The sequence below is a fragment of the Rhinoraja longicauda genome, chromosome 28 (genome assembly GCF_053455715.1).
Source record: "Rhinoraja longicauda isolate Sanriku21f chromosome 28, sRhiLon1.1, whole genome shotgun sequence".
NCBI lineage: Eukaryota > Metazoa > Chordata > Chondrichthyes > Rajiformes > Arhynchobatidae > Rhinoraja > Rhinoraja longicauda.
The window spans coordinates 16,401,274-16,427,977 of record NC_135980.1 but is presented as its reverse complement, the minus strand read 5'-3'; the positions used below and the strand labels follow the sequence as shown (position 1 = coordinate 16,427,977).

The window sequence follows — 26,704 nt, the reverse complement described above, 5'->3', positions numbered from 1 at the left end:
ACTTAATGTAATTCTTCCATTGAAAATTTGTGGAACAAAACTCGTTAAATGTCATCACAAATGTGGACCAGAATAAGTCCCAGTTATAAAAAGCTCTCAAAGCTGCCAACAAATGAATTGAAAGTAGGAGCAGGCCACTTGGCCTTATGAGCGTGCCCTGCCATTCAATAGGTCATGGGTGACTTGATTGCAGACGCAATTCCACACCACAGCGTACCTCTGGAAACAGTTCACTACCTCGCTATCAGGGATAATGCATGCTCCTGTCACCCAGAAATAATCAAATATAAAGATTCAAAATATTATTATATTTATAAATGAGTACAGAATTTTACATAATAACATTACTTAAAATGTTCTCATTGGCTAGATAATGGCCTTGAATCGTCTTGGTTTCATGTTCCTTAATGCTTTTGCCTAACAAAAGTAGAACTCATAAATATTACGGACAAAATCAACCAATTGTCATATTTTCCAAAATCTGTTTCTTGATTGTGTTCATAAAGGACCTACAGAGACCCCACTTGACGTTATCTGCTCACTGTATTTGGTGTTTAGTGGAGACTAGACCAAGTGGACTCGTTGGGCCCATTCCTCATAGAGGGGGGAGGGAAGGGGAGATGGTGTGAGTGAGTGAGCCCTGGACCCAAAGCCTCTCCTGTGTTGTACCACCCTCAACCCCCCCCCCACTCAATCCCGCTTATCCCCCCTCCTCCCGCCACTGACCCACCTCCATCCCCCCCACTTTCCCCTCCCCTGCCCCCACCCCCATTTGCCCCTCCCCCACTTGCCCCTCGCCTACCCCCACTCCCCCAGCCCTGCCGCCAGCCCCATTTCACCATCCCCACCCCTATTCCCCCCTCCCCCTCCCTTCACCCCCACCTCCCTCCCCTACCCTCACTCTCCCTGCCCGCACCCCACTATCCCCCCCACTCCCAATCTTCCCTCCTCCGCACCCCCACTCTACCCCACCCCCACTCTTCCCTTCTCCCCATCCCCATCCTGCCCTCCTCCCCACCCCCATTCTCCCTGCCCGCACCCCATTCTCCTCCCACCCCCAATCTTCCCTCCTCCCCACCCCCACTCTTCCCTTTTCCCCACCCCCACCCCTGCCCTTCTCCCCACCCCTACTCTCCCCCCACCCCCAACCTCTCCTCCCCCTCCGCCCCATTCTCTCCTCCCCCACCCCCCCTTTACCCCCACTCCCACTCTCTCCTCCCCACCCCCTCCCCCCATTCTCCCCTCTTCCCCGCCCCCACTCTCCCCTACCCCGCACTGTCCCCCTTCCCCCATCCCCACTCTCTCTTACCCCGACCCCCAACTCCCTCACCCCCACCCTCCCTTGCCCCCACACCCACTGCCCCCCTTCCCCCCACCCATCCTTCCCCCACTCCCACACTCCCTGACCTCCTTCCCCCCCACCCTCCCCCCACTCTCCCCGCCCATCCCCACTCACTCCTCCCCCCTCCCCTCCTCCCCCACTCTCCTTCCCCCCACCCCCCACTCCCCACCTACCCCCACCCTCCCCTCCACCCACTCGACCCCCCCTTCCTGCGGGCCCGGCAACGCCGCTTAAAGCTCCTCCGTGCGAGGGGGGAGGGGAAAGGGGAGAGGAAGGCACTGAGCATGGCACTCTCGTCAGTCGGGCGGGTGCCCCCCTCTCGGAGTGGGAGAGGCGATGACAACTCCCGACGGTCAGCGCTGCCCGATCTGAGGAATGTCAGGCGCGAGGCATACCAGGACGGGCGGTGGTGCACGGGGGGGCGGAGCGCATTCGTTAAAGGTCCAGGGGTGGGGGAGCGTATTAGTTAAAAGTCCGGGGGGGGGGGGGGGGGGGGGGGGCGGGAGCGCATTAGTTAACGGGCGGTGGTGCACGAGGGGGGGGGAGCGTATTAGTTAAAGGTCTGGGGGGGTGGGGGGTGCATTAGTTAAAGGTCCGGGGCGGGAGCGCATTAGTTTAAAGGTCCTGGGGGGGGGGGGGGGGGGGGCGCGAGAGCGAGCTGATCTCTTGAAAACGTGCGGGTCGCATTGTGACATCACACTGAATACCGGCGGGGGTGAGAGCGCGAGCTCCCATTGTGACGTCGCACGCTGAAGACCTACAAGAAATGGGTTAGAAAGGAATTTTTTAAACTAAAATCTCTAGCTTTAAAAATGTAGCTTCAATTTGAATGAGAGTTGTTAGAGATTTTGGTGTCACTCAACAGTTCAACAGTTCAACAGAGCTTTATTTGTCATTCGGTACCAAGGTACCGAACGAAACTACATAGCAGTCACACACAAAAAAAAACACAAGACACATGACCCCAACACAAACGTCCATCACAGTGACTCCAAACACCCCCTCACTGTGATGGAGGCAACAAAACTTCCACTCTCTTCCCCACGCCCACGGACAGACAGCTCGTCCCCGACTGACCCGCACAGTCCCCGCAAGGGGATGGAAGTCCCCGCGGCCGAGTCACACCGGGCACTGAGACATCTCGCGGCCGAACCGGGCGGTGGAAGGCCCCGCGACCGTGCCGTGCGCAGCTAAGTCCCGCGGCCGAGCCGCACCGGGCGATGTTAGGCCCCGCGGCCGAGCCGCACCGGGCGATGGAAGGCCACGCGGCCAAGCCGCACCGGGCGATGTTAAGTCCAGCGGCTGAGCCGCACCGGGCGATGGAAGGCCCCACGGCCAAGCCGCACCGGGCGATGTTAAGTCCAGCGGCTGAGCCGCACCGGGCGATGGAAGGCCCCGCGGCCAAGCCGCACCGGGCGATGTTAAGTCCAGCGGCCGAGCCGCACCAGCGATGAAAAGTCCCGCGGCCGCGCCGGGCAATGTTAGGCCCCGCGGCCCGGACACTGTTAAGTCCAGCGGCCGAGCCGCACCAGCGATGTTAGGCCCCGCGGCCGAGCCGCACCGGGCACTGTTAAGTCCAGCGGCCGAGCCGCACCAGCGATGTTAGGCCCCGCGGCCGAGCCGCACCGGGCGATGGAAGGCCCCGCGGCCAAGCCGCACCGGGCACTGTTAAGTCCAGCGGCCGAACCGCGCCGGGCGATGTTAAGTCCAGCGGCCGAGCCGCACCGGGCGATGTTAGGCCCCACGGCCGAGCCGCACCCCGCGCCGTGAGGAAGAGACCTCCATAGGTGTACTATAACCGATCCCTGTTCATTATTCATTGCTAGATTTTGTCAGTATGGTGACTGTGCTATAAAAGTTTCTTTAAATTTTGGTGCAATCTGGAATGCATGTTTCAATAAAAAATACAAGCTAAGCATAAATGGAAATAAATAATAAGAGGTACAGAGAAGTAGATAGTCTTTTTTTCCAGAATGGAATTGTTAATTACTAGAGGGCATAGATTTAAGGTGAGAGGGGAAAAGTTTAAGGGTGATTTGTGAGGCAAGGTTTTTACAGAGAGAGTGGTCGGTATAGACAATAGACAATAGGTGCAGGAATAGGCCATTCAGCCCTTCGAGCCAGCACCGCCATTCAATGCGATCATGGCTGATCACTCTCAATCAGTACCCCGTTCCTGCCTTCTCCCCATACCCCCTCACTCTGCTATCCTTAAGAGCTCTATCCAGCTCTCTCTTGAAAGCATCCAACGAACTGGCCTCCACTGCCTTCTGAGGCAGAGAATTCCACACCTTCACCACTCTCTGACTGAAAAAGTTCTTCCTCATCTCCGTTCTAAATGGCCTACCCCTTATTCTTAAACTGTGGCCCCTTGATCTGGACTCCCCCAACATTGGGAACATGTTTCCTATCTGGAAAACTCTGCTAAGTGAGGTGGCGGAAACAAATATAATAGCAACTTTAAGAGGCATTTAGGTAAGCACATGAACAGGTAGGAGAGAGAGGGATAGAGACCATTTGCTGGCAGATGGGATTAGTTTAAATTGACACAGACATGATGAGCCAAAGGGTCCATTCCTATGCTGTTCTATGTTCAAGTTGATCAGGCTGGAATCCGATGCAGTTCCATACATTTGAGTGAAATGTTTCATGAAGAGAACATAGTTGATTCTGGCTAGCTGCATATGTGAAACAGCAAGGGAAAGGATTTCATTCATTATTGAGTTGTTGGTGAACTAATTTTGGATTATAAATGCGGTCCTAGATTTCTCATACGGAATGGAAGAGTGAAACCATGGGACGAGAGAACACTCTTTTATACCTCTGTATTTTGTGATGGCTAATTATTGTGATTTTCCAAATTGTGGTCCAGCTTGCTACTTGTGAAATTGATGCAATTCTGAAACTGCACAATTTGCAACATAAAGTTGGTTTGTGTGAATAGTAAGGCCACAGTTCTAGAGCTGCTTCATTTCTTCTTAATCTAACCTTCCTCAAATCAGGCTAGGTACACATTTTTGTAGGATTCATTGGGAGGGGAGGCTGATAGCACCATTACCTGCAGCAGAGTGAGAAAGAGCTGGCTCTAAACCCTCATTAGAAACGACTGCTGGCAAGCACTAAATGTTCCACATGACCCTGACCAGTGGGACTGCAACTAACGCGGTAATTAGTTTAGATGAAGAAGTACTCTTAACTTAAAAACAAATTTACCACAGTGACTATATTCAAGCGATTGATAGTTATACACAGTCCGTGGTGTTTACTTGTAAGCGTGTTTCGTAAGCTCAAGAGCCACAGAAACCACGACAGAGCTGCTCTTGTATTCGAGTGCGGTGCGAGCCACATGACCCACAGTGATTTGCCTTGTTTACAATTTGAAAACAAACATGTTTTTTTTGTCAGACTCTGGTTTCAAATGCTAACATGAACCTGTTAATTATTCGCATTTTAGAGAGTAGTGATAGAAGTGCAGGTAAATGTCAAACTTGTGGAAACAAAGAACTTCAGATGCTGGTTTATACCAAAGATAGACACAAAATGCTGGAGTAACTCAGCAGATCACACAGCATCTCTGGAGGAAAAGGATAGTTGATGTTTCAGGTCAGGACCCTTCTTCAGATTCAAACTTGTAGATCTTGTGAATGGATGAAAAAAACTGAGCTTTAAACCAGAAAGGTCTTGGACTTGTAAAAGTTAGAACATTATTTGAGTTTTCATACAGTGATTTTTAAATTTTTCCAAGGTTTAACTTTAAAAAAAATGTTTAGAAATTGTATATATGTTTTACAGAGCAAAGGAAAGGTTCCTGTTTGATACTTGTGTGACACAAATATCACCTCCCAATTTTTAAAACACCCAGTAAAGTATATCTAGTTTATTAAATCTTAAATTGTACAAAACTGTTAGTCCAAGAATCAATCCAATAAACCTTTGCTCCAGACCTGTTAAGACAAATATTTTCTTCCATGGGTAAGGAGATCAAAGGAGGGAAACACATCATGTGAGCCACCAATAGCTACTTGCCCCAAAGCTTCGGATATAGTTGCAAGGGGCAAGTAGATAGATGGTGTTCCTTTTTGGGTAGTCCCTCAGGATCAAGGATGACATTTAGTTTTCTGAAATCTGGAATGGCTAATGAAGCTAAATAAAGTGGTAATTGCAGATAGGTCAGAAATTGTCTAATGGGGCAGACAGGTGGATAATTTGTGAGGTGGTGAGATCCCTCTGTGTGCTTCCTATGCTTGGATTTTAAACTGAAACCATGCTCAGTGCTACTCCATCACTTTAAGTGGTCATGAGTTTTCATGCCCATCTGGTAATCTCTTCCCCATGAGGGTGATCAGAAAAGTGTCTGTTACAGAAGCATGGTGTCGGGCATGTGAATGACATGGCTTGCCCAATGTATCTGACTGAGTGAGTACACCTAGTCCTTAATGTGGGAAGTGTTGGCCTGTGAAAGCACAATGTTCACTTACCCTTCCTGTGAATTGTGAAGAATTTTATGGTCACAGTGTTTGTGCTATTTTTCTCGTGCCTTGTGCTGCCTACTGTAGTAATTAAGAGGGCATGGATCACTGCCACACAGTGGTCCACAGGTTTTAAATCAGGACTGAGGAATTGACCTTCAGATACCTATTCCATCAGTTGACCAAAGACTATTCTGGTGCTTTGAAGGAAATGGTTCATTTCCTTGAGTTGTCTGTATTTTCAAGGATCTCACTATGAATCTTGTTGGAAGTAGCATGGTGCAGTTGGGGCAGGCTGGTCATATATTCATAGAATTATACAGCACATAAACAGGCCCTTCGATCCAACTCATCCATGCAGACCAAGGTGCCTTTCTGAACTAGTCCCACTCCTTTCTTTTACAGTTTGTGATTGGAGAGAAGATATAGATAGACATAACGTGCTTGTGTAACTCAGTGGGTCAGGCAGCATCTCTGGAGAAAAAAGGATGGGTGACATTTCTGGTCGGGACGTTCAGAATCTGAATATAGCTACCATTTTGTTCTTTAAACTGATCATCTTTAGTCATTGTGTCTGAATCTGTGCAGTGACGTTGCTGTCAAAGTGTCTGGGTTCCTGAGTCAAAACAGTAAAGCAGCATTCGTGTGTTACTGTTGTGATTGTCCATGAGAGTTCAGATATTGCAGGTCCTGAACTTCATGACTGAAGACTAGGCAATACTGCATAAGTGTTAAAGCCCACACATGGATGAGTGTGTACAAAAGTGCCACCTGGCCACACCTGATTGACACCTCTGGCCACACACCTCCAACTCCAGCTGCATACCTACCATATTCTGCCCTTCCGGCTCGAATCATTTTCCTGGCCAATGTTTCTGTATTTTCGTTCTGGCCCCAGCTCCATGTGAACACCTCTCTAAGTTCCTGCTCCCAACATAAGTAGAGGTGTGTGACTAGCGTCAGGGGATGGTGTCAAGAACATGACCAGGATGCATCCTGGTCATGTTCTTGACACCATCCCCTGACGCTAGTCACACACCTCTACCTATGTTCCTGATATCTAGCTCCAGTTGTGAAACTATCCATGCTCACAATCCTGAGTTCAATTGCTAATTTATTTTATTAATAGAACTACAGGCTTGGATTGTAGTGATCCTGCTAAGTCCACTAGAAGGGTGTTTATTACTGCTCCAGTGATATTTGGTTTCATTAGGTATGTTTGGTTGTCTCTAATTCTTCTAATAACCTATTCAGAATTTGATGGATTAAATATGTAAATTGGTGGAAGCAAGGCCGATGGCGTAATCGTGTTGAACATAATCAGTTAAATTAAAGTTCAGATTTTTTCCCAGTAACTTCAACTGGGAACTTTAAATGGAAAAGGTAGTTTCTTTGTGGTTTGGCAGTCCACCTGGCAAGAAGTCCAAAACAAATCTAACATAAAGTAATTGAAAAGCAATAAACTGCAAATGAAGAAAATCTGAAATAAAAACATAAAATTCTGGAGATATTATATCAGCATCTCTGGCGGGATAAACAGAACCAACGTATGTTGACTTTCCGAATTAATTCTATTTGTTTCTTCACAAAGGCTTGATCTGTTGAATATCTCTAACATTTTGTTTTTATTGAACATGATACACACTTTGACCAGATTGATTAGATTTATCAGATAGATTGCCTTGAGAGGGAGTTAATTCTTTGAGGAGGCATTAAACAGATTAGATCGATACAATCTTGAGTTTGAAAGAATTGAAACATATAAACTTCACACAAAGCATGGGTAGTTGTGGACTGAGCTATGTAGAACCAAGGGTCACAATATCAAAGGGATAAGCCGTTAACGACATTGGTTCAGCCAAAGGATTAATTTGGTTAATAATTAATTATTATTTAATTAATAAATTAAAATCCATGCAGATGTGCTGGTGGGATACAATAAAAGACTGATATTGAGTTTCCAGGCCTGGGTAAGGGCTTCAAAACAGAAGGTCCAGCAAATTGTGATGTCAGAGACAAAAAGACAAAATGTCAGAGACAAAATTTAATTAAGAAAATCATTATAAGTTTGTTGGTTGATAGTAATCGGAACATAAACTCGGTGTTAATAAACCATTATTTGTAATTTTATGTATAAACACAGTCTCGGTTTGTCATCTACTTAAGGTTGAATTGAGAACTCTCTTTACCTAGAGGATTCGGAATCTTTGAAACTCTGTACTCGATGGAGCTGCGGTGGCTGCCATTAAATATATTTAAGTCAGGACTTCAAGAACTTCAGAAGTTTTTGGGGACCAGGCAAGAACATGGAGTTACAAAGACCACCTCACCCAGTATCATGGAGGGATTGATTCATGGAGCAAAGCTGAAGTGTACGATTTACTTCTGCACTATAACAGATTCCTTTTGGAAATCCAATTATACCACATCCACTTTTCCCCTTATCCACCCGGCTAGTTAAAGCATCAATTTCCCTTTTATAAATCTTCCTTGACTGCAGCTTAATTTTTGAACCCTGTTGCTCTGAAGTGTATTCTTTCCTGGCATTAAAAAAAAAGGTTTATAGCTACGCAAACACTGTTGTTTGTTACAGGGAGAAGTATGTACTAGAACAGGATATCCGAGAAAAAGAAGAGGCCATCAGGCAGAAAACTAATGAGGTGCAGGTATGTATGTTGCATTTATGAATCTTAATGAATCTTTAGGGTGTTCACATTATTGTAGTCGTGAACTTAAAAAATATTGCTCCATGACCTGGTGGATCAATGGCAATGACCTTCAAACCAGGAACGACATCAAGGGTACCTGTGGAGCTCTCTGACTATTAACTGTGATCCAAGAGTACCACTGGGTGCCGCCTTCCAAATGCAATGTGAAGCAAGGATGAGAAATATCAATTAGAGTCATAATTTGTGTAAACTTGACAGTGAAGCATATTGGCACCACTTTGGGTTCTTCAATTTGCACTATATTTGGTTTATCGATTATTTATTCTTGGTCCATATGGTGTATAACGTATAACTTACAGGTGATACTGTTCCCTTATGTCAGCAGTCTGCATATTTCCAATTAGTTGAGGTCACAGGTTTTGAGATGTTGTTGGTAGGGAAAACCTAAACTGAATATGTTATTGTTGCACTAGTTACATTTGATAGCACGTCAAAGACGGTTTCACTTTGCCGATGATAAACTAATTGGGTGGTATTTAGTGAATTGGATCTGTCTGCTTGAAGACAGAGCATAGATGGATTGTGGTATGGATGCCAAAATTCTAATTGAGTTGAAATAGCTTATCCAAAGGCATGTCTAGTTCGATCACACATTGCTGTCTGATTCCATCATTTTGCTGCTTTTAGTGCATTTACTCATGTGAGGGGAATTGAATTTGCTGAAAACTGATGGCTTTGATAGCTGAGACCTCAGGGAGGTGCTAACCCTGAAACGTCTGCATGAAGAAGCTTGCAAATGTTTCAGCCTTACCCTTTGGATCACGCTGTCACTGAGGACATTCTACCAACATCCTCTTTCAATTAATTGTTACCTAGTACATCATTATTTGTGACTTCCATGTTGACTTGCCTGGAATCAGAAGTCAATGGATTTGAGTCCTATTCTTATAATTTGACCACCTGATGTTGGTCAGTATTTCTGTACAGTACAAATGGACAGCTATATTTTCAGAGGTAGAAATCTTTCAGAATGAGATGTTAAACTGGGATTTTGTTTCTGTCATCAGATAAATGCAAATTAGCTCATAGTATTGGAGAAAACACAAAGTGCTCAGTGAAATGGAACGATTCATGGCACACGTTTGTAGGCAAACCAAATTTCCATTCACTGATGTCCATTTATTTAATTTATTATTATTACTCAAGAGCATTGACTTAAGCACAAATTTCAAAATGATAAAAGTATGTTGAACCTACACCTCTCAAAATATTAGACTTGAATTATTTTTTTTCACTCTCTTATATTGGCAACATTAACCTTTCAGTAAGCACTACGGTAAAATTGAAAAAATAATAAAAAGATGCCAAAAATCTGCAGTTCAAAACCAAGTGTTAGAAACACTCAGCAGGTCAGACAGTGTCTATGGGAAGGGAAACACAACTAATATTTCACATCCAGCATCTCTAAATTCTTTTCTGCACTTCTATCACAATATTTTCCTTTCCAAGAAAGTAAAAATTATTTTCAAGAATACTTCAATGTTGTGGATAGTGGAATCGCAACTTTTTTTTTCATTTTGGATTTGTGTTTGAATCAATCTCATTGAGTAATAGAGGAAGTTAAAGATGTCAAATAAATTAATTTATCTACTTTGCTGAATGCAAAGCATGCTTACCTATGATCCATGTGCCACGAATCTTTCCCTGAGCTCTTGTTTCCCAGGGTTGTAGTTTTGAATTTTTTAAGTGGATGTAACAGATCTTATGTTTTTTACGGGGGAAAAACAAAGGGAATTTCCCTTGTGCCTTAATCTTTAAAAACATGAATAAAAACAGACCACCTGTACTGTCAGTTTTCAACATCCTTTATAATTAGAATTCAGCTGAAGTTGGAACTGTTTTTAAGTGCTTTATTAGGATACTGTTCCAGTGGAAAGATCGTAAGAAAGGAAGTGGTTGTCTGTGTAGAAGGACTGAGTATCATATTTGTTATTAGATTTTGGCTTTATGTTAATCAGTGTAAAATGTGTTAAATCTTGTGAATCATTTCAATAGAATATCTAAGTGTTGTTGTTATATGGAATATAAATTTTGCTCTGATCTTATTTTACATACCTTAAACCCACACCAGTTAGGACATGAGACTTATTGTGGTGAATGGGATTAACAAATGACAGAATAAAATTATTGAGGTTGTCTTCTGGAATAGTCCAGTAAGTTTGTAATACACTCTTCATATTAACACTCCTTTCCGCTCAATTACACCCTTCCTATAGGGTGACCAAGACTGAAAACACTACTCCAAATGCCACCTCACTAACATCTTGTACAACTATAACAGAACACCCCAATTTCTATACTCAATTAGGTTGTATGATAACATGACGTGTTATTAAAGCTGTCTTCATTTGAGTCGGGAGCTGAGTATTATTGTTGTCAGGATGGTTATGTTACTGAAGGTTATTCTTTTTGTTGGCAGGAACTTCAAAATGACTTGGACAGAGAAAACAACAACCTGCAGGAACTGGAGTCTCAAAAACAGGCTGCCCAAGACAGACTGGATGAGATGGACCAGCAGAAGGCCAAGCTTGAAGACATGCTCAATGACATCCGACAGAAGTGTCAGGAGGAGAACCAGACGGTAAGAACAGGGAATATATGAGAGCTTGAGATTGTAGGCAATTGAAATGAGGGAGATTTTTAACAGCAATGTTCTTCAACTTGGCAAATGAGGTGTTTGTACAATGTGGTATATTTGCAATGTTCAACAAAATGACAGCGTATCCACGAGTATTGTTGGATATCTGTGAATTTTTTTCTAATTTCGATTCAACACTGGACTTTTACTTTTGAGTGTAGTACAAAACATTTTTGTCCAAGGGTAGTTTATTGCTTTTGGTGATGCAGGCTCAACATTTTTTTCACTTGAATCTGTTTCCTTGTTTTCCAAATTTTAAGAGATTTGTCCTGTGCTCTGCATACATGAAGCATATTATGAGAGGATTGTTCAAAGGCTATAATGTCGACAAAATAGAGTGGTGTGAGGATTTACATCAGTTCATTTTGACTTTGTCAAATGTTCATAGTGCAAACATCCATATTTTATCAGAAAAGGATGTAAAATTGAGAGATTGAATTTGAGTCGTGTATTGTGGCTGCAGTAAACATCAATGATCAGTATCTTTATAATTATTGATAGATGTCTGCCAATGGGTCCGATTGTATGTAAGCATGGATCTCCATATGATAATTAAAACCGTGCGTGATTTTGGATTTTTCCATCATATCCATATAAAGTTTCGATGTTTCTCAGCTGGGTGATTTGCCATTTATGGTTTTAATTAGACAATATTAACTTGTTATTAGAAATGTAATGATTTACAGGAATAAAAACCATGCTATGCAGCTAACTTTCCTAATATTTGCCAACGCTCCTTTTAGAGGACCACAAGACATAGAAGCAGAATTAGGTCATTCGGCCTATCGAGTTATCTCCGCCATTCAATCATGTCTTTCGACCCCATTCTCTTGTCTTCTCTCCGTAACCTATGACCTCCTTGCTAATCAATAACATCACCTCTGCTTTAAAAATACCCAATCTCTTGGCCACTACAGCCATCAGCAACAATGAATTCCACAGATTCATCACCCTCTGGCTAAAGAAATTCCTCTTCATCTCTATTGTAAAGGTATGTCCTTTTATTCTGATGCTGTGGCCTCTGGTACTAGACTTTCCCATTACTGGAAACATCCTTTCCACATCCACTCAATCTAGGCCATTCATTATCCGGTAGGTTTCAATAAGATCCCACTTCATCCTTCTAAACTTCAATGGACACAGGCCCAGAGCTTTCAAACATGCCTCATATATTAACCCATTCATCCCTGGGATAATTCTCATAAACCTTCTCTGGACCCCCCAATGCTAACACATCCTTCCAAATATAGCCTCACCAACGCCTTATGTAGCCTCAGCATTACATCCTTAGTTTTAGATTCTGTTCCCCTCAAAATGAATGCTACTATTGTATTTGCCCTCCTTACTGCCAACTCAATGTGCAAATTAACCTTTTGGGAATCCTACACCAGTACTCCCAAGACCCTTTGTACCTCTGATTTTTGAATCCTCTCTCCACATAGAAAGCACTCTATGCCTCTATTCCTTCTACCAAAGTGTATTTCTGTACACTTTCCTATGCTATATTCCATTAGCCACTTCATTTATTTTCATGTGATGTTGATTGGCTTGCCAAACTTATCGATGAGGATAAATTAATAACTAAAGTTTCAGCTGTGAATGGCAGAGCATGGAAGTTAGTCCAAAGGTGTACCAAACCTGATGCCTCAATTGATCTGCACAGTATGTGCTGAGATTGCTGATCTCAATTGGAATGGAATTTACTGCCCTGTAGTATCCTTGGGCTTAGTTGGGACAAAGTCAGCTGGTACTCCTGTTACAATCACATTCCAGGGCCTGCTCAACATCTGCGCGTGTATATATCTGCACACAGATGCAAGATGTAGTTAGGTTCAGTTGTAAGCCCACCGGGTCAATGCGCTTGCTTAAATAGTCCATTGGCTTTTTTGCCCAGGTTCATTTAACAAGAAAAAACACCTTGAGGGGTAGTCATGGTGGAATTATACCCTAGCACAGGTCAAAGGATTTTAAATCTGGGGAAGAGAAAATAGGATTGGAAAAAAAAAGTGGTTTGGGAGTTATTGGAATTAAATAATGCATCTGGTTTCAATGACTTTCTAAGCCATTCAATGTCCAGTTGTGTGGTTTGTATTATTGTCTGATTCCCTTGAGGCATTTGAAGCAAAGTAATTCATCCAGCCAGCTGTTCAGTTATATAGAATTACGATACACGCTGAAGAAAACAACTTGATTTTAGATCCTTCCTTCCAACTCTGTTCAGCTGTAATCACTAAGCATGCCAGGAATACTGTTCCAATAAATCAGTGAGTTTGTAATTTAGTTTCAAAACATTGTTCCCACGTGGCTTCTGGCTTAATAGGCAGCTTGTGTGAGCTGGGAGGAGGGGATAGGGTGGTCTTGGTCATTGCTTTGTACATGGCCACCATCAATGCTGATCAGCAATTGCCCAGCAGCCAGTTTTCCTTTCCCCACGAGGTGGACCACTCCCTTCACACAAATGTTTTTCTGTCCATTTGCAAATGTCAGCTATTAATGTGCAGTGCTGTGGCTGTGTTCCCAGATAAACCTTGAGAGTGTTACAATATTTTTACACAATTCCAAAAAATATGTGCACATATTTCTGCTTGTTTGAAGAATTCTCCCTGTAGTATTGCATGTTCTCTTTATATTAACTATTGCAAGATGGTGGAATGAAATCAAAGTTTCTGGTTAAACTGGCAGATATATCGACTGATCCGGAGTGTGTGCAGGATCCTGACTCATCCATTTTTCCGATTGGAAATTTTATTTTTATTAAGTTAAAGAATACAGGGCTGTGGAATGAAATATTTTCAAATTTAGCCATTAGTTTTTTGTTGCCAAGCACTTTTAGAGTGAGATGAAAGGTGACATTCTTTTATCCCTCACAGCCATTAGAGCCAGTCTGAGAAGATCAAATGTTATACAGGTCCTCCCAAACACCCAACTTATGTATAAACGTGTGTTTGGGAGACTGCCCGGATGGAGCTGCTGCGGGGCTGTAGGCCTATTCTGCCATGTGGAAACTCTGTTTGTGGCCAGATTTCCAACTTGTGAACTGTTTGGGTTACGAACAGTTCTCAGGAACAGAACTCTGCAGTAACCTGGGGAGGACTTGCACATGACAGCTTGTATATGCTTCACCTCTTCAACAACAAGAATAACCATTTTTACATTTATTGTTTCTTTTTTATTGTTTATATTTTGTGTTTGTATGAAATACTTAATAATGAATAGAACTTAAAATCATGAAATAAAAATCTAGTTTGCTTACCTATTTTATCGATGTCTCATTCTGTGTCCCTCCCGTTTTCCAACATTGTCAATGCTATAACTGTTTATTTTGCACTTGTCGCGTTTAAAAAAAACCAGTTCACCTCTATATCCACTTTAGGACATTGAATATCTGCACAATCAATTAGTGATGTAGTTGCTTGTACAGCCACACATTTTTTTCATTTTGGTTCAGTTTCTTTAACCTTTGCAATTTTACAGTAAGTTCAAGCTGAGGACCCAGAACTTTTTTTTAGGATTGGTACACTACAATGGGTCCATTATAGTTTTAAAATTATTATTTTTGTTGGTCAGATAGTGGAGCAGGCTCAGGTAGTCAATTGATTTACTTCTACCAAATCGAATGCTAATAGCAGCATTTCCCTCTGCTTGAACTAGCATCACTGAGGTAACAATACATTTTGAGAAAATGTGACAAAAAAATTATTCCAAAATGCCACTTGCTCTTAAAGTGATTGCAGATAAATCTGTTCCAGTTAAATCTGTTTACTAAACAGCCACTATTGTCCTGACCCATGGCATATAACATTTAACAACAATGCACGTGAATACACATATACATATGGGTGTTTCCGTAAATAAGGGTACCGACCTGTGACGGGTAGCTAAATTTGAAAGTTATTAAATCATAATGAAATACCACAGCATTAAAAATGGGCCTACTTATGATCCTTTTGAGCTAATTTGTGATCAAAATCGACCAAAATTTGACAAATTTAATACTTTCAAAATTTGAAGGAAAAAAACAAGAATTAAAAAAAACTAATTTCTAAGCTCCCTTACAAAATGTCGGCACGTAACCCACAAGAGGCCTGTAGTTCACGTCAGGGTCATTATGGCGTTGTTTAATTTTTTTAAAAAACGCGACGAGTGCAAAATAAACAGTTATAGCATTGACAATGTTAGACAACGGGAGGGACACTGAATGAGACATCGATAAAATAGGTAAGCAAACTAGATTTTTATTTCATGATTTTAAGTTCTATTCATTATTAAGTATTTCATACAAATGCAAAATATAAACAATAAAAAAGAAACAATAAATATAAAAATGGTTACTCTGCTTTTACTTCACACATTTCAAAAGTGACCAAATGGACACTGCTACTCACGTTGTGCTGCAAAAACTTGGGGCATCAGAAAACCATCTATTCAGGTGATAAATCATAAATATCATAAGCGTAATCAGAATTTGGCTTGTATAGAGTTATTTAATTGCAAAATTAATGTCATCTTTCTGGTATAAATTCTGGATTAAATCCTCCTTGAAAAATGTCACAAAAAAAGGCAAGGAAACACAGGGACATTTCTGATATTTTTCTTTGTAAAAACAGATTTATTTATTTTTGCTTCATTTCATTATTGTGGCTTTACACCATACTACTTAAAATACAGAATATGAAACAATGGGAATATTACATAAAAAACTGGAAAATAACCTGGAAGTTTGGAGACCTTCAGTTTCACTTCTGAATGCTGTATTTACGGAAACACCCATATAGACATAGAATGACTTGCAGACATCCTCAGTTTCACTTGTGAATACCCTAGCTTCCATTCCTTGTTTTGCGACTTTCGCTAAAAACATTTTCTTCCCCTGCTGTTCACTGAAACCTCTGCATGTCCCTTGTACACAAACTTCATCAGGTTCATTAATGCATATATTTAGTCTTTTCCAATTGTAGAGCTCTTTTGTAAGTTTCTGATGACTTTGTGATCTGATCCTTTCCTCGGCTCAGTCACCAGCCAACATATTAGCTTGTCATAAGAAAATAACTGCAGATGCTGGTACAAATCGATTTATTCACAAAATGCTGGAGTAACTCAGCAGGTCAGGCAGCATCTCGGGAGAGAAGGAATGGGTGAGGTTTTGGGTTGAAACCCTTCTTCAGACTGATGTCAGGGGGGCGGGTCAAAGGAAGGATATAGGTGGAGACAGGAAGATAGAGGGAGATCTGGGAAGGAGGAGGGGAAGGGAGGGACAGAGGAACTATCTAAAGTTGGAGAAGTCGATGTTCATACCACTGGGCTGCAAACTGCCCAGGCGAAATATGAGGTGCTGTTCCTCCAATTTCCGGTGGGCCTCACTATGGCACTGGAGGAGGCCCATGACAGAAAGGTCAGACTGGGAATGGGAGGGGGAGTTGAAGTGCTCGGCCACCGGGAGATCAGTTTGGTTAATGCGGACCGAGCGCAGGTGTTCAGCGAAGCGATCGCCGAGCCTGCGCTTGGTTTTGCCGATGTAAATGAGTTGACATCTAGAGCAGCGGATGCAATAGATGAGGTTGGAGGAGGTGCAGGTGAACCTTTGTGTGAATGGGAATGGGATGAGGAATTAAAATGGTTAGCAATGGTAGATCCAGTTGGACATGGTAAGTGTTCAACGAAATGGTCGCCGAGTCTACGCTTGGTCTTGCCAATGCAATGTACAGGAGGCCACAGGTCTAAGCAGAAAAAGATGGAACAGTGTTTAAAGAGATCAATTAAATGTTTTGTCGCTGACTCACCTTTAATGAAATGAAAGCAAATTCAGTGGCGCATTTGGAATCACTCATTTCTCTAGATAAACTACAAAAAGTGAATCAATGACAAAACATTTAATACTACAATGTAATAAAAGCAAATTTTGCTTATTTGGTTGCTGTACATCTTTGGCCACTATACTATGTTATATTGTTTGAATTACTAGGGACGTTTATGTATCTTGCCAATTATTGAATGCATTGATTTATTTTTCTGGTATCCATGAGTCCTTTACTAGCATCTTTTTTTGTGAGGCTGAGCGAAATGCTGTCATTTTAATTGAGTAATTCCACCATAGTGGTTATTGAGCTCAAGGTGCTTTTAGAATGTGTGGGCGTAACATTGTTATATAAGCTCCACATGAGACATAATGACAGATTCATCATCCAGCAAGCAGTGCACTGTAATCTTTGAAGACATTTAAATTAACACGTGATGTGACGAAGCCACAGATGCACTGTTTTGGAATTCTGTTTGAATGATGCGCACTGTATTTTTTCAGTAACAGGCAGTGTTCGTCATATTGGTGTCTTTGTGTGATTAATTATCCTGAATTTCTGTGGGATAGATTTCATCGCTGAAGATGCAAATCGCGAATCAGGAATCAGATGTGGAATCCCAAGAAGAGGAGCTGAGTAAAGCCAAAACAGAACTGAATAAACTGCAGCAAGAAGAGTCGCAATTAGAACAGAGCATCGAAGCTGGCAAGGTTCAACTTGAAACGATTATTAAATCACTGAAATCTACACAGGATGAAATTAATCAGGTGAGAATTCTTGTTATCCATTGATGCTTTCTGTACCTCAGCGTCTCTTTTACTCTCTCTGTGTCAATAACTTTTTAAAGAGAGGACAAAGGGTAAAAAACCCTCCTCAAATTAAGAAAGATATATTCAAAATAACTCTTGTTTTCATCCTTCGATTGTAATGTTTTTATAGAAATTTCCCGGGATTTTATGCAGATCAAATGACGATTGTGCATTGGCATGATTGGCCTGTAATTCATAAGCAAATTCAATCATGGTATTGTTCAATAAGATTGAAGCCAAAACACTTTCCCTTTGTTGAGAATATCACCATTACCTGTCATGTACATCATTCGCCAAAAATATCTTTCCTTGGTCTTGGTTTTGCCCCCCCCCCCATCATCTTACCCGTGAATTGATATTCTAATCATCCTCCCATCCTTACTATCCCATCTAAAACATTTTGTCTCCCCTCTTGCAACTCCCCGCACTCCTTCTCCCCAACAATTGCACCCCCACACTCTTTCTCCTTGTCCCTTCAGACACCATCTCCCCGTGCCAGAACATTAATCAAGCTCTCAACATTAGCCAGATCATGGAGCTGATTGTTGACTTTAGGAGGGGAAAGCCAGATATCCACAAACCTGTCTTCATCAACGGGGTATGGTGGAGAGAGTCCACAACTTCAAGTTCCAGGGGTACATATTTCTGAAGATCTGTCCTTGGCCCAGCACATCAATGCAATCACAAAGAAAACTCATCAATGCCTCTACTTCCATCGAAGATTGACAATGTTCAGTATGTCATTGAATACTCTGATCTGAAAAAGGTGGACAGTTGAGAACATACTGACCAGTTGCATCATTGCCTGGTTCAGGGCCATTGGAGACTACTGAGAGCGGTCGATACTGCCCGGTCCATCACAGGTTCTGACCTCCCCATCATCGAAGGAATCTATAGGGGTGCTGCCTCAAAAAGAAAGCCAATATCATCAAATACCCACACCCTTCCTCTCGTTTCTCTACTACCAGTGGGAAAAAGGTACCGGAGCCTAAAACCCATGTCCACGAGGTTCCAGAACACCACCTTCCCAGCAACCATTAGGCTCTTGAACATCACGCAGCACAAACCTCAACAATTGTGATCTTCGATGGACTGTGCCTTTGTTTCCACTGTGGAGTTTGGTTTTTGCACTATTATGGTTAACGTATTAGAATTATTAATTTATTGCCATTTTGATATTGCATATTACCTGTGTGTTAATGCGTTTACAGGCCTGTTAAGCTGCAATATGTAAGAATTTTTCTGTTGTTGATACATATGACAAATAAACACTCTTGATTTTCTTGATTACCTCTCCCTCTGCCCCCATGTACTCCCTCGCCCCATCCCTGTACTCCCTCTCTCTCCCTGGGGTTCCCTCTAACCCTAGTCTTTCTAACCCAATCCCTCCAACCTGCTCTCACTTCCACTCCTGCAGGACCCCGCTGCTGCTTCCTCCGCTCCCACTCCCCTGTGCTCCCGCTTCCCATCCCTACGACCCTTTAATATTTTCTGTTTGACTTTAACTTTGAAGTGTTTGCTCAGATTCATCCAGGTGGGTATTTGATCGTGTCTTCAAATGCTGTAATGCAAACTGACCACTGGGAGGCAGAGGAGTTGCGTAAGATATCATGCCGTAACTTGCTTATGCAATGTTAAATGACATTATATTATCATTAATTCAGAACCTTTTATATGGAGTTCCATGCATATCCTGCATATCTATTTCAAAAGTATTTTGTTCCTATTATTACAGGGCTACAGCACTGCGCTGATTGAATTACATGGACACTGCAGCATTACAATTACTGATTGTATGGAATAAATGGAATAGATCAGTTCACATTGCCTGGCACCTACTATTGTTGTCAAGTGACAGTGTTCTGGGGTTTTGTCCTACAGTTTTTTGTTTATTTATTTAAGATGAATAACTTGTACAAAGTCAATAAAGTGATTACCTCTGCTTTCTTAACTCCAGGCAAGAAACAAACTTACCCAATTGCAAGACTCGCAGCAAGAAGTTAGTAAAAGCATTGACCAATACAGTAACGCACTGAATGGCTCGTTAACCAGTCATGGCGGCAGCATGACCAACTTGGCAGACATGAGTGATGGCATTGCTGAAAGAGACAGTGGTTTCACAACAATGGTGGGTAGGGATAAAACGCTGCAGGGTTATTTCAGCGTCATTTGTCATCATTTGTCTCCCTCCTTCCCTCCTGCTACTTGCCTCAAAAGGCATTTTTTGCAAGGTGCATACTGGATAAAGCAGTTTGATGCTTCAGTTTATGATCAAGTCATCCAATATGTTTGATTTTAATTTGCGTTAAGCAACATTTCCAACAGCAAGAAGGTCCTGCATTTCAGCTTTCAGTCAATACTGTGCTCAAACTAACCGGGGGTGATCAGTATTAAACAAAGATGGAATCTATTTACATCGATGCATGTATGCAGTCTCTCTGAGAAAGATTTGTTTAGAATATGCACCTGTTTTTTCTTAAAGCTTTCTATTTTTTGTTAAACTGTTCATTCCTTTTGAAAGTTATATGTTGAACTCATGTAACCGTACATAATGGAAATCCAAGATCAATGTAGCTTCAACATGAGTATGATTGGAGACAGTGTATAATATTTTTCATAGTCTGCATATTGTAATCTTCCATTTTATGTTCATACATGATTTCCCAATGACAATCTAAGTTATTAAAAAAAATTGAAAACTTATATTGGCCGTAGAAAAATCAGCTTCTTGCTCAAGTATTTAACCAAATTAGATACTGGCCATAACCTAATATGGTTGTTTTTATAACAAATGCTAACCTATAAATGATACAGTGATGCATCAACAACATAATGGCTGAAAGTAAGGTTTGTAAACAATGTGTATGGAGACATGATCTTTCATCAGATATTTAAGTTATTGATTATTGGACAGTTATTCATAAAGTTATGCGATATTGAGTGCAACTGGTAAAGCCATTGCCTCACAGCACCAGAGACCTTGGTTTAATTGAAGGTCGAATGCTGTCTATGGAGTTAGAACATTCTCCCTGGGAATGCCTGGGTTTCCTGTGGGTGCTCTGGTTCATAGAGTTATACAGCATGGAGTTATACATCACATAATGAACATTTGACGGTACTGGGTCTGTACTTGCTGGAGTTTAGAAGGATGAGGGGGGACCTCATTGAAACTTAACGAATTGTGAAAGGCTTGGATAGATTATCCTGGTTAGATGGATGTGGAGAGGATGTTTCCACTTTGGACTAGGGGTCATACTTCAGAATTAAAGGACGTTCCTTCAGGAAGGAGATGAGGAGAAATTTCTTTAGTCAGAGGGTGGTGAATCTGTGGAATTCTTTGACACAGAATGCTGTTTAAGGCAGAGATAGATAGCTTCTTGAATAGTACAAGTGTCAGGGGTTATGGGGAGAAGGCAGGATAATGGGGTTAGTAGGGAGAGATAGATCAGCCATGATTGAATGGCGGAGTAGACGATGATCGAATGGCCTAATTCTGCTCCTGTCACTTATAACCTTTTCACGCATGCTCATCCACGCTGACTAAGATGCCCAACTTGAGCAAGTCCTATTTGCCTGTGTTTGGCCCATATGCCCATTTTCTATCAATGAACCTGTCCAAATCTATTTTAAACTGTATAATTATATCCACCTCTATAGCTTTCTCTGACTGCTCGTTCCACATACCCCGATCCTGGGTGCGGAAAAAGTTGCCCCTCGGTTCCGTTTTAAATGTTTCTTCTCTTACATCTATGCACCTCTCTAGTTTTGGACTCCCCATCTCTGGGAAAATTACTGGGACCATCCATCTTATCCATGCCTCTCGTGATTCTATATGCCTCCCTGAGGTCATACGTATAACAGTATAACAGAACTTTATTGTCATTCGGTATAAATACCGAACGAAATTTCAGCAGTCACAAGACACAGCAAAAAAGAAAAGAACACAGGACACACGACCCCAACACCAACATCCATCACAGTGACTCCAAACACCCCCTCACTGTGATGGAAGGCAACAAAACTTCCACTCTCTTCCCCCCCGCGCCCACGGACAGGCAGCTCGACCCCTACCGAGGCAACCGACACGCACAGCCCCCGCAAGGGGATGGAAGGCCCCACGGCCGAGCCGCACCGGGCACTGAAACGTCCCGCGGCCGAGCCGCGCCGGCAATGTTAAGTCCAGCGGCCGAGCCGCGCCGGGCGATGGAAGGCACCGCGGCCGCTGCTAAGTCCCGCGGCCGAGCCGCACCGGGCACTGAAACGTCCTGCGGCCAAGCCGCGCCGGCGATGTTAAGTCCAGCGGCCGAGCCGCACCGGGCACTGAAACGTCCCGTGGCCAAGCCGCGCCGGCGATGTTAAGTCCAGCGGCCGAGCCGCACCGGGCACTGAAACGTCCCGCAGCCGAGCCGCGCCGGCGATGTTAAGTCCCGCAGCCGAGCCGCACCGGGCGATGGAAGGCCCCACGGCCGCGCCGGGCGCTGAACTGTTCCGCGGCCGAGCCGCACCGGGCGATGGAAAGCCCCGCGGCCGAGCCGCACCGAGCACTGAACCGTCCCGCGGTCATACCGGGCGATGGAAGGCCCCGCGGCCGAGCCGCGCCGGGCACTGTTAGATCCCGCGGCCGAGCCGCGCCGGCGATGTTAAGTCCAGCGGCCGAGCTGGAAGGCCCCGCGGGCGATGGAAGGCCCCGCGGCCGAGCTGCGCCCCGGGGAAGAGACCTAATAAAAGAAAGGTTTCCCCCACACCCCCCCACACCCCCCACACATACACAGCCAAAAACAGAAACAAAAACCATCCCAACACCGACACACACAAAAAAAAGACAAACAGACTGCCAGAGAGCCGCAGCCGTTAGGCGCAGCCACACGTGACCCGTACGTCAACCTTCTCTGCTCCAGGGAGAAAATAGTTCCAGCCTATTGAGCCTCTTCTTATAATAACAGGCTCTCCAGTCCTGGCAACATCCTCACAAATCTTTTCAATGCCATTTCCAGATCAATGACACTTTCCCTTCAACTCAGAGAACGGCGGTATGGTTGGTTAATTGGCCATTGTAAATTGCCCCCAGTGTGTAAGTATTAGAATCTGGGAAAATCAATGGAAATATGGAGAGAATAAAAATAAATATGATTAAGATATAATTAGTGTACATGGGTGTTTTATGTTCAGTGCAGACTCAGTGGGATTCAGTTGTATCTCGTCTGCACTGATGTTGCATGACTTGATTGTTCCTGGCATTTTTATTTTTATTTCAGACTTCCAACATCTCCAGTATTTTGACTTTGTAATTTCTTGATTCTGCTTTTCTATTGCTGCCACATCCAAACACACGTTTACATTTTGTTTTCAAAAAGCATTAGCTGGCCTTCCCGTACAGAAGAGAAAACTTTCAATGAGCTTCTGTTTATTTTGTTTTCAGGATGACCCCTTCAGGGGCAAAGCATCACCGTTCAATAATAATGTTCAAGAACTTCACACAGACCCATTCCAGTCAGAAGATCCCTTCAAGACAGATCCATTCAAAGGAGCTGATCCCTTCAAAGACAGTGAGTAGTTTTTAAAACTGGGAGGCATTTTCTCGAAGTACATGTAGATTAATTAATGGAGCAATTAATTCAGGGTTTGTTTTGTTACTTTTTTAACAGGTGATCCATTCCAAAATGATCCTTTTGCCCATCAGCAAGCCGCAGCAGCTTCAACAGGTATGACATTTGTAATCCTGCATCCCATTATAGTTGTCATCTGCACAAAATCTGGGGAATGGTGCTTTTAACTTTCCTCTTCTAGCAATGTTGTTTCTGTGATTCAGTTTAAAAAGTAACTCCTTTCTCCCTCATTCTAAGACTGACCTTTCTGTCCTGGCCCTCCTCCGTTGTCAGTGTGAGGCCCAGCGCAAATTGGAGGAACAGCACCTCATATTTCACTTGGGTAGCTTGCACCCCTGTGGTATGAACATTGACTTCTCTAACTTCAAGTAGCCCTTGCTTTCCTACTCTCTCCATCCCCTTCCCAGTTCTCCTACCAGTCTTACGACCTCTGACTACATTTTATCTCTGTACTGCCCACTCCCCTGATATCAGTCTGAAGAAGGGTCTCGACACAAAACGTCACCTGAGTTACTCCAGCATTTTGGGTCTACCTTCAATTTAAACCAGCATCTGCAGTTCTTTCCTACACATATTTGGCAGTTTGATGGCTCAGCTTCCTTTGAATCACAAACATCAGGTGTCCATGGCACAATTCATCTCTCACTGAGACTGATGAATGAGAGAGTGGAACCCACATCCCGAATATCCTTGAAAACACAATGCACGGATTGATCTCAATGCTTGGGGTTTCTTCCATTCAGACATGGGGGCATTGAGTACTCCTCCACCTCAACATCCCCACATCAACCTCCACCCGGCTGTTCCTAGGCCACGACTGCCACCACCCCAGTCGCCACCGCCGCAGCCATCCGGACCGTTCCCATGCCGCCAGCTGTCACAATCGGCACTCTGGCAGCACCTGCCGCCACTGCCAACCCAGCCCAGCATTCCAGCAGCCCAAGGGCCATGACCAATGACTCCGCCGATCCTTGCCTCTCCCCCGGCTGCCAGCATGCCGGGCCCATTAACTCACTTGGATTCCATGCACAATTCCGGGCCAAGAGTCTGAAGAAGGGTCCTAGTCTGAAATGTCACTGATATATGTTCTCCAGAGATGCTGCCTGACCCACTGAGTTACTCCAGCACTTTTTGTCGTTTTGTGTATTAATCAGCAACTGCAGTCATTTGTTTCTACTGCTTATACCATGATAATACTGTACTCGGCAGAGCCGGATTAAGCTAGTGCAGGGCCTGTAGCTAGGGTTGCCACCTTCCTCACTCCCAAATAGGGGACAAGGTGACATCACCGCCCTGCGCCCCACGTGACCTCAGCCAGCCAGTGGTCGCGTGCTCCCGCTCCACCAATGGCGGCCGCCCGGGCCGGAAGGCGGGTTGCTACGCAACCTCCGTTAGGCAGCGCCCGGGCCTACACTGTCCGGAGGTTAGGGTTGCCAACTGACCCGTATTAGCCGGGACATCCTGTATTTTGGGCTCAATTGGCTTGTCCCGTACGGGACCGTCCTTGTCCTGTATTAGGCCCAGGGGGTGCTGTAGGCCCGGACGCTGTAGGCCAAGGCAGTGTAGGTAGGAAAAAACTGCAGATGCTGGTTAAAATCTGTGCCTACCTTCCGAAGGTCGGAACAGTGTAGGCCTGGGCGCCGCCTAACTGCAGGTGTGAATTGTCCGGTGTGAATTCCCAAGCTGTCATTTTTTTTAAAATCCTGATTTTCTCTGCAGATCCATTTGGAGCTGATCCATTTAAAGAAAGCGATCCTTTCCATAATACATCATCTGAAGAGTTCTTTAAGAAGCCACCAAAGAGTGATCCCTTCACATCATCGTCAACACCTGATCCTTTTAGCAGAGAGCACGCTGTGCCACCTAAAGTAAGTCATGGTGTTGGAATCTCTCTTACAGCGGAAAGCTCAGGAAAAACTCCTTTAATATTACAGCTTGAAACCAACAGGTGTGTACCTATCATCTTGTTCACAATGGCCACAACTTGGAATTCTGTTGCTAGGAAATGAGAACCTTGTCTTAAAAAAAGAAATCAACCTAAATTTTGAAAGTTTCCATAAACCTCAGTGTTTGGGTGATTGTCTGATTTCAATCATCCTTTAGCAAAGATAGACACAAAAAGCTGGAGTAATACAACAGGACAGGCAGCCTGTCCCACTGTCCCGCTGAGTTACTCCTGCTTTTTGTGCCTATCTTCGGTTTAAATCAGCATCTGCAGTTCCTTCCTACACATCCTTTAGCAAAGTACTGATTCCTGATTACTTAAGGGAATATGAGCCCTTGGCTATGAACCTGCCATCAAAACTTTCATCCTGGTAAACCTGCACTGGACCTTCAAATAATATCTCCATTTGAATTAAAACTGCATTCTCGTAACCTAGCTGAAACAAACATCAATATAAAAGTGGTTGAACCTCAATATTTGCTCTAAACTGTGTGTATGTAACTCTTCTGCATATCATTTCTTTAGTCCAGCAGTAGATTGTCAAATAACTCTGATTTTCAGAGTGGTAGGCTTCAATCACCTTTACAGGAATTGACTTTTTGAAAGGGATGATGCACAGGTTATTGCTAATATCTTCCATTTAATAAAAATAATTGCAGCATTTCCTTTCTGCATTACGAGAAGATTTAATTTTGGGCTTATGGGTGTGACTGCTGCTGCCTGACAAATGTAAACCTTTAAGCCTCAACAGAATCTCAAAGTACTTGTAGGATGCCAGTCAGCCAATAAAATCTATATGGTTTGGTGTCAGCAAGAGCAATGCAGCTAGTTCTTATCCCTTGCTTCTACCGCAGCCCCTTTACTTTTAGGTATTTATCTAGCTCCTGGTTGGAACACTACAGATGAATCTGTGTCCACTACCATATTCCACAGTGTATTCCAGGCCCTAATAACTTGTTGTGTAATGTTTTTGTGTTTCCTCAAACATTCAAGTCCATAGTCTCAAAGATGTTAAGTGTGGCCTGTATATCCTTGGTTCACCCACTGAGGTTTATCTCTTCTCTCAATCGTTTACAAGCAATGTTAAATCAATTTCCATTGCAACCAACTCCCAACTCCAACGCCCCACTTTGTTTTTCACTTGACCACTTGAAAAAGCAACATTAACTGTTAACAGCCAGGCTTTTAATCAGCTCTATTTCTTTGCCTGATAGAGTTGCATAGCAAGTAGAGCTATTGTCTGACCTGGGTTCCATACCTCAGGAGCTGTCTGCGTATAGTTTGCGTTTACCCTCTGTGACTTTGTTGGTTTCCTCTGGGTGCTCCAGCTTCTGCCCACATCCCCAAAATGTGCATATTTGTTGGTTAATT

General features: G+C 43.4%; 1 protein-coding gene across 9 annotated transcripts in view; it reads left to right on the top strand.

Moving 5' to 3' along the window:
- Nucleotides 1-26,704, top strand: part of eps15l1a (epidermal growth factor receptor pathway substrate 15-like 1a) — a 207,958-nt gene that overhangs the window by 61,436 nt on the left and 119,818 nt on the right. For all 9 annotated transcript variants that reach the window (XR_013549081.1, XM_078423955.1, XM_078423948.1 and 6 more), the window contains 7 exons: nucleotides 8,405-8,477; nucleotides 10,960-11,121; nucleotides 17,543-17,740; nucleotides 19,740-19,910; nucleotides 23,202-23,328; nucleotides 23,428-23,484; nucleotides 25,108-25,256. Coding sequence is in view for 8 of the 9 variants with exons in the window: in XM_078423955.1 (XP_078280081.1) it covers nucleotides 8,405-8,477; nucleotides 10,960-11,121; nucleotides 17,543-17,740; nucleotides 19,740-19,910; nucleotides 23,202-23,328; nucleotides 23,428-23,484; nucleotides 25,108-25,256 (937 nt within the window). In the remaining variant the exon portion in view is untranslated. The remainder of the gene's footprint in view (nucleotides 1-8,404; nucleotides 8,478-10,959; nucleotides 11,122-17,542; nucleotides 17,741-19,739; nucleotides 19,911-23,201; nucleotides 23,329-23,427; nucleotides 23,485-25,107; nucleotides 25,257-26,704) is intronic.